Source organism: Bufo gargarizans, chromosome 3, assembly GCF_014858855.1.
Source record: "Bufo gargarizans isolate SCDJY-AF-19 chromosome 3, ASM1485885v1, whole genome shotgun sequence".
NCBI classification, from domain to species: Eukaryota; Metazoa; Chordata; class Amphibia; order Anura; family Bufonidae; genus Bufo; species Bufo gargarizans.
This window is the reverse complement of record NC_058082.1, coordinates 92397596-92412432: the sequence shown is the minus strand read 5'-3', so window position 1 is coordinate 92412432 and position 14837 is coordinate 92397596. Positions and strand designations below refer to the sequence as shown.

The 14837-nt window shown below is 41.6% G+C and overlaps 1 protein-coding gene across 2 annotated transcripts in view; it reads right to left on the bottom strand.

Annotated features, from left to right (window-relative positions):
• Window positions 1–953: 953 nt before the first annotated feature.
• Window positions 954–14837, bottom strand: part of EXPH5 (exophilin 5) — a 78907-nt gene continuing 65023 nt past the window's right edge. For both annotated transcript variants that reach the window (XM_044284582.1, XM_044284583.1), the window contains exons 4-6: window positions 14185–14242; window positions 12416–12542; window positions 954–8601 (exon numbers count right to left, since the gene is read on the bottom strand). In XM_044284582.1, the coding sequence (XP_044140517.1) occupies window positions 1718–8601; window positions 12416–12542; window positions 14185–14242 (7069 nt within the window). In that variant the 3' untranslated portion in view covers window positions 954–1717. The remainder of the gene's footprint in view (window positions 8602–12415; window positions 12543–14184; window positions 14243–14837) is intronic.

Below are 14837 nucleotides of genomic sequence, written 5' to 3'. Positions count from 1 at the left end.
GGCCCAGTCAGGAATGGAGAGCATGGCACACGTGCATGTTTGTCCGTTCACTACTAATGGGACTGATGAAAATAGTGCATATATTCGGATATTTAAAAAGTCCCATAGCAGTGAAAGAAGAAAAATACACGGGCGGCATCCTCTCCCGGTGGGGCCCTTGTATTGATATAAGAGCGGGTCCTAAAGCTGAAACCCTCACCTATCATTTATGGCAGGGATGCCCAACCTGTGGCACTCCAGCTGTTGCAAAACTACAACTCCCAGCATGCCCAGAAAGCATACGGCTATCAGCCTACAGCAGGGCATGATGAGAGTTGCAGTTTTACAACAGCTGGAGGGCCGCAGGTTGAGCATCCCCGATTTATGGCATATCCCAGGGATGCCCAACCTGCGGCCCTCCAGCTATTGCAAAACTACAACTCCCAGTACGCCCGGAAAGCCTACAGCTATTAGCCTACAGCCGAGCATGATGGGAGTTGTAGTTTTAAAACAGCTGGTGGGCCGCAGGTTTGGCATCCCTGGCATATCCAATCAATATTGAAGACATGTTTGGATGGGATAAGCCCTTGAACTTTACAGCTATGCAGGGGATTTTGGGCTCTATCAGAAAAAAGAAGCAATGAACAATATATAGACAAAAATTATAAGCAGAAATATAATCTAAAAACAGCACATTATTTAAGGTGAAAAGTCACATTGACGCTCTGCACAAACTCTTTCTTCCTCCACTGATATCTGTTAAATCCAGATAAAATGACCTTCTGATGAGGCCTCATGCATGCGGCCGTTCCATGCATTGGGGACTGCAACTTTAATGGGTCTGTGATCCGTCCGCACCGCTAAAAAATAGAACATGTCGGTGCGGAGGCACGGACAGAAACACCATGGAAGCACTCCGTAGTGCTTCCGTGGGGTTCCGTACCACAGCTCCGGATTGTAGACCCATTCAAGTAAATGGGTCCACATCCGTGATGCGGGGAGCACACAGCCGGTGCATGCATATTGTGGACCCGCTGTTTGCGGGCCGTAATAAGGCCACGGCCGGGAAACGGTCATGTGCATGAGGCCCAAGTCGAAGATACTTCTCCTGACAAATGGGTGGTATCAATCCCCTTGTTACTAGGGGCATGTCCCTACAGTCTGTCATGGTCCAATCCATACTGAAAGCGTCATACTGTGTAGGAAGACGCTGTATTGAAAATGGGATGATAACACCTAATTGTCAATTTATTTATGCATTTCCAGGAGGAATACTGGAGGAAAGGCACACGCAGACTTCTAAGAAAAGATGCTGCAGAATGCAAATATACTAAGGCCTAACTCACACAACCATGCTCGGGTGTCAGTCGCATGACCGTGGCCCATAGTGACTGCATTATAGTCATTTTATACAGTCAGATCCTATCTGATCACAGGTCTGTTGTACTGTACTCACATCATCATGTGGGTACAGTACAACAGACTTGTGCTCAGAAAGGAACTGACTTATGATAAACGGCCATGTTTCCCGGATCGGGCACAGTGGTGTGAATCAGGCTTAACACAGAGATTTATCAGAGAGCTGACCGATGCTCATTACTATTTTGCATTGTTACATGTATTATTCCAGATCTCAGGGGGTTTATATTGCACTTAAAACTACTAAAAGAAGGCCCACAAGGCTGACCAGTGGTCACTGAAGCCATCAATACTGTTTTGGTTAACATTTTGGAAGAGTTTATAGTTCAGACTCCTTGTCATTAAAGTAATATTCATCTAAGTAATATTCATCTTCCGTTGTTGTCTCAGTATCTGAATCTGAAGGAACGACATGCACATCCTCGTAGATATTAAGAGATTCTTTAACATTTGGCCACTGTGATGAAGACTCCTCAGGAGTCTGGGCCACTGGATTTATTTCCTGAGAAGAGCAAAGTTCTTCAGTTCTCAAAAAGCCTGGATTCTTTAGAAAACTTGGCCTCCATAGCCTGCCCTCAGTGAGTGACCGCTTTACATTGTTTACAATAGCCTCTTGTTGCTCCTTCCCGAAAATCCCATAATCGAAAGACTTGGTTGTGCAAAGAGCTTTGCGTTCATCAGAAACTGGCCAATTATCATTTTCATCTAAAATTTCAACAGACGATGTCCTGTTCCAGGTTTTGCCAGGAGGACTTTTGCTTTTCAAGGTGCCACCGTAGCTTTTCGAAGAAAAACTACCATCACTTTTTCGTTTGTAATCCACAAAGCTTTGTTGGCCTTCAGTATTTAAGACCTTCATACTCTTTGAACGATACAAATTGGAATTTCCACCATCCTTGGGCTTTTCTTGGCCAAAATACTTATCTGCATGAGATGGATAGTTATTGTCCGGGGAGTGGAATACAGATGGGGAATTGCCATCAAATAGCTGAACGGTATCATCATAGGAACCAGTATGTCGTGGACTGACACTTTCTTGACTTGAACGGTCAACAGAGAAGCTGAACTTCTTTGCATTTATTGGCTTCATTTTCTTTTGGACAAACTCAGAACAGTACGAAGGCCTAGCCTGATTTATAACAGAACTAAAAGCTGGATGATTATAATCAGTCTGTGGGCTGGTGTTGCAGTCCGTGTGTGGCGAGAGGTCTTCTGTGTTGTATGACTTGTGTTGACTTAAATCTTTGTAACTTTTTGATTTATAGATTGAAGGCAAGTCTTCTCTTAAAATGATACCTTCATCCATGGAGTTTTTCTTGTACAAACCACCATTTCTGGCAAAAATGTTGTTAATGTTACACTCTTGTTTGCTGCTTTCCTGAAAATGCATGAAATCATACCTAGGGGAATAATTAAAGTTATCATAGCAGGCTGTTGGTGATGCGAAAACATCCTGGAACTCGGGAGGAGAGGGCTCCATGTTTCTACTTCCTGGATATATGTTGATCCTGTCCAGTGCCATGGCAATGTCTCTCTTCAGAACATTTCTCTCCAGATCTTGGAGACTGGATTTCCTATTTGGTAATGTAAAATAAAATGAATTTGGAGAATATCTAGGGGAGGATCCTGAAGGACTGTACTTGTTTTTATTTTTTGGGTCTTCACGTGCTTTGTGGTTATCTTCATTTTCAGAAATATGTAAGGAACTAAACTTGTTTACCAAATCATCATTTTCCTCTCCAGAATTTGTTCTGCTGCCATTTTTCAGGAGGTCTGTTTGTAAAGGAATGATGTGGAAATTTGAATGGTGTGTTTTCGATGGAACATCTTCTACTGAATGTACCGCTTCTGTAATGGAAGTCTTTACATCTTCAGAGCTTAGGAGATTGAAATCTGGTTCTTCCTTGTGACACCTACCGATAATATCTAGAAGCGCACTAGGTGCTCTGCTTTGCTGAAGAGTCTTATCAATGTTTTTAAGGTTGTTTTTTGATAGGTCAGAGATCCTCCTTGCAAATTTATGAGGAAAGCTGTAATACACTGAGACAACCTTACGATACTCAATTTTATCTACTTCAGGGTAGGAAATATCAGTAAGACTCTCATAAATTTCAGTATTTTCCATGATTTGTTGGCAGGTGTATGTTTTGTGAGGTTGTAAATCTTCTTTGGATGCTTTATATTCAGAGTAAAAATTCTTAATGTTTTCGCCTTCCTGGTGGGTTGGGCTCTGGCTATCTTCAGAACTTGTAGAATTTTTCCACTCCGACTTGGGGATGACACTTACACGGACATTTCCTTTGAAAGGTTCTGGTGCCACAAATAAATGCTGTTTTAGTAAGTTTGTTGACTGACTCTCTATGTTATGCAGGTGTGTAGCTCTACTAAAGTTGTCTTCTTCTGAACACTCCTTCGCAGAATGGCTGACAGGAAACCTTGAAGAGTCTCTTATTTTGGGTGGGTCTGTATATTCTGCTTTATTGTTTGCTTCTCGATCCAACTGATAAATCAAATTTTGGTTTAGGTTTCCTTCTGATTCACAACCCTGCTCGACTTGCCTGCTTTGGTCAGTGTTTTTTTGATTTGGCGATGAAGCAACATCCTTTTGATAAACAGATGACAGATTAGGTTTGGAAGAGGTGTCACATTTTGAGGATTTCACTTGCTCTTTCTCAGGATGATCTTGTTTTTGATGAATATATCCCCTTTCAATTATTGACTTATCTTTATTTAAAATGTTAGAAGTCTGTATTCCCCCAATTAATTGTGTATTATTATTATTAGAGTCGGATCCATTGTATTGGCTTCTGTTAAAGTTAACCAACTTATACTTTGCATGTACATGGGAAAATTGAGGTGTCTCTGTTAAATGTAATAAGTTCTTAACTTTATTATTTTCTGTCATTTTGTCTGCCCGATATGCTACTTCTGACTCAGTTGTCCTTTTCTCAGTTTGTATCGATGAACAATCTAAATCGGAACCACGGAAAAATGGAGACACCCTTTGTATAGACTGCCAAGTGCTTGACGTTGAAATTTTTGGTTGCCGATTAGTATCTTGGACAGATTGTTCATATCTTGTACTGCTCTCCAAGTACCTTTCCTTTCTTTCATCAGGGATCCTTGAAGACCTTGTTTTGAGAACAGTGGAGGTATGGTAATCCCCATCGTGCCGACAACCGTTTTTGCGTAATATATTTTCAGGATCATTACCAAAAATGTCACTCTCTTGGTCAAGTAAATCTGACAGAGAGGATGCATTCCTTTTCTTATACGTCAGAGTATCTGACAGAAAACCTGTGTGGTTATACTTTTTTGTCAAGCTTTCTGCCTCATATGGTACTGCTGGGAAAGTTGCCGTTCGGTCTAGATTTTTGAAAGCTCCATCTACGATTGAGCGATACGAAAACATATTTGGCTTTTGCAGATATTGATCATTTCTTGTACTCAAATTTTTTAGTTTTTGAGGAATCGGATCTTGGACACAAGGTTGCATATATTTAGAATTATTTTCTAAGTGCAGTTCATTTGAGTCACTAGAAATCCTTGAAGAAGATTGTGTTGCAGGAACAGTGGTGGCACCACATTCTAAAACATTTTCACAAGTCCCTTTGTGTAATTGAATGTCAGAATTATTAGCCATAATTTTGCTGTCCTGGTCAAGTAAATCTGACAGAGAGGATGCATTCCTTTTCTTATACTTCAAAGTATCTGACAGAAAACCTCTGTGGTCATACCTTTCTGTCAAGCTTTCTGCCTCATATGGTACTGCTGGGAAAGTTGCCGTTCGGTCTAGATTTTTGAAAGCTCCATCTACGATTGAGCGATACGAAAACATATTTGGCTTTTGCAGATATTGATCATCTCTTGCACTCAAATTTTTTAGTTTTTGAGGAATCGGATCTTGGACACAAGGTTGCATATATTTAGAATTATTTTCTAAGTGCAGTTCATTTGAGTCACTAGAAATCCTTGAAGAAAATTGTGTTGCAGGAACAGTGGTGGCACCACATTCTAAAACATTTTCACAAGTCCCTTTGTGTAATTGAATGTCAGAATTATTAGCCATAATTTCGCTGTCCTGGTCAAGTAAATCTGACAGAGAGGATGCATTCCTTTTCTTATACTTCAAAGTATCTGACAGAAAACCTCTGTGGTCATACTTTTCTGTCAAGCTTTCTGCCTCATATGGTACTGCTGGGAAAGTTGCCGTTCGGTCTAGATTTTTGAAAGCTCCATCTACGATTGAGCGATACGAAAACATATTTGGCTTTTGCAGATATTGATCATTTCTTGTACTCAAATTCTTTAGTTTTTGAGGAATCGGATCTTGGACACAAGGTTGCATATATTTAGAATTATTTTCTAAGTGCAGTTCATTTGAGTCACTAGAAATCCTTGAAGAAGATTGTGTTGCAGGAACAGTGGTGGCCCCACATTCTAAAACATTTTCACAAGTCCCTTTGTGTAATTGAATGTCAGAATTATTAGCCATAATTTCGCTGTCCTGGTCAAGTAAATCTGACAGAGAGGATGCATTCCTTTTCTTATACGTCAGAGTATCTGACAGAAAACCTGTGTGGTTATACTTTTTTGTCAAGCTTTCTGCCTCATATGGTACTGCTGGGAAAGTTGCCGTTCGGTCTAGATTTTTGAAAGCTCCATCTACGATTGAGCGATACGAAAACATATTTGGCTTTTGCAGATATTGATCATTTCTTGTACTCAAATTTTTTAGTTTTTGAGGAATCGGATCTTGGACACAAGGTTGCATATATTTAGAATTATTTTCTAAGTGCAGTTCATTTGAGTCACTAGAAATCCTTGAAGAAGATTGTGTTGCAGGAACAGTGGTGGCACCACATTCTAAAACATTTTCACAAGTCCCTTTGTGTAATTGAATGTCAGAATTATTAGCCATAATTTCGCTGTCCTGGTCAAGTAAATCTGACAGAGAGGATGCATTCCTTTTCTTATACTTCAAAGTATCTGACAGAAAACCTCTGTGGTCATACTTTTCTGTCAAGCTTTCTGCCTCATATGGTACTGCTGGGAAAGTTGCCGTTCGGTCTAGATTTTTGAAAGCTCCATCTACGATTGAGCGATACGAAAACATATTTGGCTTTTGCAGATATTGATCATTTCTTGTACTCAAATTCTTTAGTTTTTGAGGAATCGGATCTTGGACACAAGGTTGCATATATTTAGAATTATTTTCTAAGTGCAGTTCATTTGAGTCACTAGAAATCCTTGAAGAAGATTGTGTTGCAGGAACAGTGGTGGCACCACATTCTAAAACATTTTCACAAGTCCCTTTGTGTAATGGAACGTCAGAATTATTAGCCATAATTTCGCTGTCCTGGTCAAGTAAATCTGACAGAGAGGATGCATTCCTTTTCTTATACTTCAAAGTATCTGACAGAAAACCTGTGTGGTTAGACTTTTTTGTCAAGCTTTTTGCCTCATATGGTACTGCTGGGAAAGTTGCCGTTCGGTCTAGATTTTTGAAAGCTCCATCTACGATTGAGCTATACGAAAACATATTTGGCTTTTGCAGATATTGATCATTTCTTGTACTCAAATTTTTTTGTTTTTGAGGAATCGGATCTTGGACACAAGGTTGCACATATTTAGAATTACTTTCTAAGTGCAGTTCATTTGAGTCACTAGAAATCCTTGAAGATTGTGTTGCAGGAACAGTGGTGGCACCACATTCTAAAACATTTTCACAAGTCCCTTTGTGTAATTGAACGTCAGAATTATTAGCCACATTTTCACTGTCCTGGTCAAGTAAATCTGGGAGAGAAGATGCATTTCTCTTCTGAAACTTCAGGGCATCAGAACGAAAACCTTCCGTGTGATTATTTAATCCCCTTCTCATATTCATCCAAGCAAATCTTCCCCCAACATCGGTGGTGTTGCCAGACAAACTAGAACTTTTATGATCCGATTTGTTTACGTGATTACTAATTTCTGAAGATTTAGGATTTGTAAAAGAGGAAGTATCAACTTTATACACTGTCCCAGGTTTAAAAGAACTGAACTTCTTGATAGTATCTAATGACTTATTATGATCAGCGAGTGCTAATCCAGGCGCTTCTGTTTTTGGTGGGACATTGTCTTCTTGAGCACTAGGGCCAAGACCAACAGTGGATGTACTAGAGTTTCTAGAGTTAAGGAAGACATTTGGGGCATCAATATCCATGTTCTCAGGTTCTGATATGTGAATAGAAGACACTTCAAGGGGTTCAGGATTATGTAAAGTACAATCCACCGGAATATCTCCCTCATGGATACTGGGTTCCTCATTTGCCATACTACTTGCATCCAGTTGTACAGATAAATCACTTTCTAGTTCCATAGGCTCTGTTTCCATGTCACTGCTGCCCGAATTGTCAATAGGAGCTTTACTCATTTCATTTTTATTAAAATCATTTTTCTTATAATCTTCTTCCCAAAGCCTTTCAGGTTGTGTGGAAAATATGACTTCAGGACAGTGGCCAGGAGAGTCGGTTATGTCATATCCAGTAGATCTGTTATCTACAATATTCATACATGTTGTGTTTGTTAGGTTTTTGATATTTCTGGATTCATGCAGGTCATTTGAAGTGGACACTGGTAGTCCTGGTACATTTTTATACTGGTTGGGCTTTTCAAGATTTGTAAGATCTAAAGTAGACTGTGTTCTGAAAGGTCTACCAATCCCTTCAGGATGCCCAGATGGAAATGAATTATTCCACTTGATGGATGCGATAGGTGTCCTCCTTGACTTGTTTTGCCTTATCCTCTCCAGGTGTAGGCCTGGAGATGACAGCTGCAAACTACTGGTTGAAAATGAGCCAGACACAGGAGACGATCGTGGGGTTATGTTGCTTACAGCTGAAAAGAGCGAAGGACTCTTATTGTAAAAAGATTTGTTGGAAGCCTCTGGTTTGGAAACTCGCCGTTGCCGGTTTGAGTACATTTCATAAAATTTTCTTGGCTGGTATGTGGCATATGTTGTGTGTGTTCCCTCAGGTGGCCCAGATCTTCTTCCATCATGAGAAGGTAAACAGCCATAAACGTTTTTAGGTTCTGCTGTATTATGGAGTAAACCTTCTTTGCTATATTGCCTTCCATATGTATAGTTTGCAAGTCTACTAATACTGGGGGTTCTGTTGTGACTCTCTTCTTGGGCAAGTTTTTGATCCAGATCTCCTAGAACTAAAGCATAATTGTATTATATACATTTTCAAAAAAATAGCAAAACATAACATTCACACTGATGACAAGACTAATTATATTCCATGTACCTTATGGGATACCTAGGTTATTAGAAATAAACAAAAGCTCATATATTATGTACCACTTTAGTAACTGCCTCTTGGCAAGTACTCCCTAGCAATCATCATTGGAATTATCAATATAAAAAGGAATGTATGAGTCATATATAGTTCTGGAATTGAAGATGTCTACATTTGCCAACTTTTGGAGATAGCTAGAACTGTATCTGAGCACATTCAGCTAACAACGAAATGCACATGTTAACATAAGCCTGACCACGGTACCATATGACATAATATGAGAAAGAGCAAGTGCCTAATACATTACTATTGTAAATTCTGGTAATATACGTAGGAAATGACATTCCACATGGTGGCCCTGCAGATCCCTCAGAAAAGCTGGAGCCTCCCGATGCCTCAGTAAGCCAAATGCAAGGAGTCTGACATCTCCTGCAAATCCCACGTGTATTAGTCCAACTCCTCTGTAGTTACATTTCACTAACACCATTATATTATGACACAATAGATTTAATCTACATGAAAAGCTGAGGAACATGGTAAATCCATTACCCTTCTAAGGACTGGACTAATTTTAGTTTTTGAGTCTTTGTTTTTCACTCCCTGCCTTCCCAGAGCCATTTTGGGTGTGTTTGGATGAGTAGAACTTTTTGATCATGGTTATTACATTTTTGGGGGAGGTCAAATGAAAAAAATAAAAAAAACATTTATTGTTGTGGCCATTTTTATTTGTTTGTGTTATAGCATTCTTTACACAGGATAAATACGTTTATATTTTAATAGTATGGGCATTTTGGGAAGCGCCCGGGGGATTTTAACATGCGATCGACTGATTGTTCTTCTATAAACTGCAATGATTTAAAGGCAAGTGGCATTTATCATGTAGAGAAAGTCAATACAAAGCAGTGGTGGTCATACTTGCACAATATATAGGAAAAAACACTAGTCTATACGCTATCCCACAATTCCGGCCACCAGAGAGGCCAGTGCTTTTTCCTATAGTGTGCAAGCACGGCCACCACTGATGAATTGCAGGGTGGTCGTTCCCATGGAAACAAGCAGTGTATAATGTGATGAAAAAAAATAATCGAGCCAGCAAAGGAAGCAATATGGACAATCACAATACATTAGTAAGTGCCTTGTATTAACTTTCTCTATTAGGCCTCATGCACACAACTGTTGTGTGCATCCGTGTCCGTTGTTCCGTTTTCCGTGATTTTCTGCGGACCCATTGACTTTCAATGGGTCCGTTGAAAACTCTGAAAATGCACCATTGTTCGTCCGCGTCCGTGTTTCCTGTCAGTCAAAAAAATAGGACCTGTCCTATTTTTTTTGACGGACAACGGTTCGCGGACCCTTTCAAGTCAATGGGTCCGTGAAAAAACACAGATACACACAAGATTGTCATCCGCGTCCAATTGTCATCTGCATAAAAGCTTTTTCAGAGCTGAGTTTTCACTTTGTGAAAACTCAGATCCGACAGTATATTCTAATACAGAGGCGTTTCCATAGTGATGGGGACGCTTCAAGTTAGAATATACTAAGAACTGTGTACATGACTGCCCCCTGCTGCCTGGCAGCACATGATCTCTTACAGGGGGCTGTGATCCGCACAATTAACCCCTCAGGTGCCGCACCTGAGGGGTTAATTGTGCGTATCATAGCCCCCTGTAAGAGATCAGGTGCTGCCAGGCAGGAGGGGGCAGACCCCCCTCCCTCCCCAGTTTTAAATTCATTGGTGGCCAGTGCAGCCCCCCTCCCTCCCTCCCCTGTATTACATTCATTGGTGGCCAGTGCGGCCTCCCCTCTCCCCCCCCCTAATTAAAATCCCCCTATGGGAGATTCACCGTGCTCTTATGGAGCCTTGCCACAGACACGGCTCCACAGGAACTTCACTATGGAAAGCCTCCAGAAGTCCCAAGGTAGCCATAGCAACCGAACGGCTCCCTTGATCTCAATGTCGGGGAGCCATTGGGGCCTCAGAAGCACAGTACTCAAGGAAAGACCGCTCAGATTGACCACAGCATCTGAGGACAACACTGTAAAACAAAACATGCAATGCAACAGCTCTCTGCAAACCAAATAAAGTACAAAAATGCATAATAATTGCTAATGCTATACTTATAAATTAGAGATGCTTGGCAAATCATTTTGTACAAAATTATTTGAGCCCGTCTGCCGCACGTCAAGGCGATCTCTGTAAGACGGGTTCCTAACACTAAATTCTTCCTGTCATGTGCCATGACGGCTACCATACAATTCAGGGAGTGTAGGTTCCACATGCATGCCGGGCCTGCTTTAATTTCTGTCATTTTTAGTGCCAAATGGCCTCCATTATATCCAAGGAATGCATGTACCAACATGCATGCCGGGCCCACTCCACACCACTCCTGGTGCCAAATGGCCACCAACAAATGCAATGAGAGTCCACCCTATACCTCTCCTGGTGCCAAATGGCTTCCAGTGAATGAGGGAGAGCAGGCAGACGGGCTCAAATAATTTTGTACAAAATGATTTGCCAAGCATCTCTAATTTATAAGTATAGCACTAGCAATTATTATGCATTTTTGTACTTTATTTGGTTTGCAGAGAGCTGTTGCATTGCATGTTTTGTTTCACAGCATCTGAGGGTTTAAATGTCTGTGATCGGCCTTATCATTGATCACGGACTCTGCGTCCAGGTGTATAAGCAGGCACCAGGCAGCTCCAGCACTCACTCACCTTCTGAGCGGGCGCCATGTCTAAAGTATAGACTTGTGCCACACATGTACAGCAGATGTTCTTAAGGGGTTAGAAACTTTTAACACCTATCCACTGGATAGCTGAAAAATGCTGGATCGCTGATGGTGTTAGCACTGATTGCAGTGGTCAGGATCAAAGTATTTTCTGATCACGGTCAATCGTGCAGGTGTGTGCCTTCTCCTGATCACTAGGACACAGCTGTTGTGTCCACATGTACATGGGCGAAAAGTACATCCCACCAATGACATACAGTCGGGTCCATAAATATTGGGACATCTACACAATTCTAACATTTTTGGCTCTATACACCATCACAATGGATTTGAAATGAAACGAACAAGATGTGCTTTACCTGCAGACTGTCAGCTTTAATGTGAGGGTATTTACATCCAAATCAGGTGAACGGTGTAGGAGGCACATATGTAAACTGTTGTAATTCCTACACCGTTCACCTGATTTGGATGTAAATACCCTCAAATTAAAGCTGACAGTCTGCAGGTAAAGCACATCTTGTTCGTTTCATTTCAAATCCATTGTGGTGGTGTATAGAGCCAACAATGTTAGAATTGTGTCGATGTCCCAATATTTATGGACCCGACTGTATATCGGTTGATAAGGGGTTATTTTTTCAGGACTTACCTGGTCCCTGCTGCTGGGTTCAAGCTCTATCACTCCACAGCCTGTCTCTGCAGCTCCAGCATCAACAACCTTTTAACGGGGGGGGGGCATGTGGCCATTGCAGCCGTCACTCTGTTAGGTGCCGCGTGGGTTACAGGTCACCGCTGTGGCCAGTGATTGGCTGCGGCAGTCACGTGCCCCCCCGCCAACAGGATGTTGATGCTGAGAGAGACAGGAGCTGCCGGCTGTGGAGCGATGAAGCTGGAACCCAGCAGTGGGGAACAGGTAAGTATGATCACCACTGTGGGTGAGGTCTGAAAAATATTGGATAAACCCAGTAAAATTATTTTGTAAGCGCACTTTACTGTATGACTAACCTTGGAAAACTTCCCTCTCAAGCTGGTTGGTGGCCTTTGTGGTGTCATTTTCTCGTGCTCGGTTATGTTGCTCTTCAAAAAAACTGGCAATCTGTTTTACATTTCGTGTAGAATGGTAAATATCAAACTGCGGGGAAAAAACAACAACCACTGTCCAAACATTTTTTAACTTCCTGACATTTATAACTTTTCTTTGTTATTCTGTTACATACTGTATTTGTGCACGACTGTCTATTACAGGCGTTTGCCATCCTTGCCGAAACGTCTCAGCAATAAATACCCGATTGTGAATAGACTAGAGTAAAAACTACATGAATAAGCAGTGGAAGGAAAACTGGTCCTTTCTCATCACATGGCAAGGGTAGGGTGGAAAATTTAGCAAAAAAAATAAAATAATAATAATAATAATAAAAATTATTAATGTGTTGGCCAACCCTATCTTATTGTAAAATATTTATTATTAAGTTTTGGGAAAAAATAAATAAAATTCTTTCCTTCTCTGCAATTTCTTTATTTTTCCCCCCTTTTCTATAAAGGACATTATAGGGGTATACTTTTTTAAAATGATGTCCCCTTTTCAAAATGTTCACTCTGTCTGATATAGGAAATATATAAGTTATGGTTGCTGAGGGGAAGGGCTAGAAGCTGCAGCGGTTTTTTTATTGCCTTTTTTTTTTTCTTCCACTTTGTGCCCCCCATAAGGTCACACAAGGCCTTTTGGGGGGGCATTAACATTCCTTTTTTAAATGTATTTATTTTTATTTATAAATACTGATTTCTGTAACTGGGGGTGTTACAGTTACAAGGGGAATACAGCCCCCCCCCCGGGGGTCTACAATGCTGTAGCAGGCATCCTCAAACTGTGGCCCTCCAGCTGTTGCAAAACTACAATTCCCAGCATGCCCGAACAGCCTACAGCAGGGCATTGTGGGAGTTGTAGTTTTACAACAACTGGAGGGCCGCAGTTTGAGGATGCCTGCTGTAGAGCCTCATCGCAGAGCTTCTCTGGCACAGCAGACACTGTGTCCCTCAGCATTCTCACATGATCGCTAGGACCAGAGCAGGGAGCAGCATTGCAGCTTCCTGATCTGTATATACAGCATTCATTGGACACTGTGTATACAGCAATGGGGAACACAGGGATAGTAAAAACCATCCCTGACTTCTCTGGGAGGAGCCCAACTGTCGCTGCTAGCTTGCTTCATTCCCGCAGCTGCAACCTTCTCAGCTAAGTACCGACCGTCCAGATATATACAGTGAACAGGCAGTCAACAACCGGTTAAAAGGGGTTGTCTCACTTCAGCAAACGCCATTTATCATGTAGACAAAGTTAATACAAGGCACTTACTAATGTAATGTATTGTGACTGTCCATATTGCCTCCTTTGCTGGCTGGATTCATTTTTCCATCCATCGCTGCTTGTATCCAGAGGTTATGACCACCACGTAATCCAGTGGCGGTGGCCATGCTTGCACACTTAAGAAAAAATAAATCACCGGCCTGTTAGGTGGCCAGAACTGCGGTAGTGCGCATATACACGCATGCACAGCAGATCCAGTCCAGACCACCTCGTATCTGTGCCGGAGCGGTGTTAATGACCCCTGGATGCAAGCAGTGTATAATGTGATGGAAAAATGAATCCAGCCAGCAAAGGAGGCAATATGGACAATCACAATACATTAGTAAGTGCCTTGTATTAACTTTCTCTACATGATAAATGCCATCCGCTGAAGTGAGACAGTTTCTTTAAAAAAAAAAGTTTTACTTACCTTTCTGTCCACCTTGGCGTCTGGAGGTATCTGGCCACTGATAGAAAAGATGCCATGTCTGGAGAGAAGAACGAAACATTATTAGGATTTAGCAGATAGTAATAAAGAAGAATTTTAATAAAAAATGTATTTAATGAAAAAGTAAGGCTTTCACATTCGTGTTGGCATGGGGACCGCCTGAGAGGTGGCCGGTAGAACACTAGCCCATGTGTGCCGCCGTGAGTCTGCTCCGGCTCCATACTGCAGTTTTCGTCCGGCCACCTCTCGGCATGTTTGCCGTGCTGTGGCCGCATCTCCCGCCTGTCCCCATTATAGTTAATCGGACCGGAGCGCACCTCCGGCGGCACACATGGGCTACCGTTAGTACGAATCCGGCAGGCTGTTTCCCTTGCCGGATCAGCCTGCCGGACCCTGCTAGTGCAAGCGTGAAAGTAGCCTAAGGAAAGCAAATACTTGCAATATGGGGGAAAAGCATGGTCTACAAAAATGCACCACAACGTAAGGACCCTCCCTGTGCCTTAAAGGGAACGTCCACTTTTTAATACTATGTCATTTTTAAGTACAACATGCTGATCCGTTTCATAACACCTCTTTGATAAGATGTCATTTATGCAGGGGATTTGGATCTCTGCACTAGAAAAACAAAGCTCTGA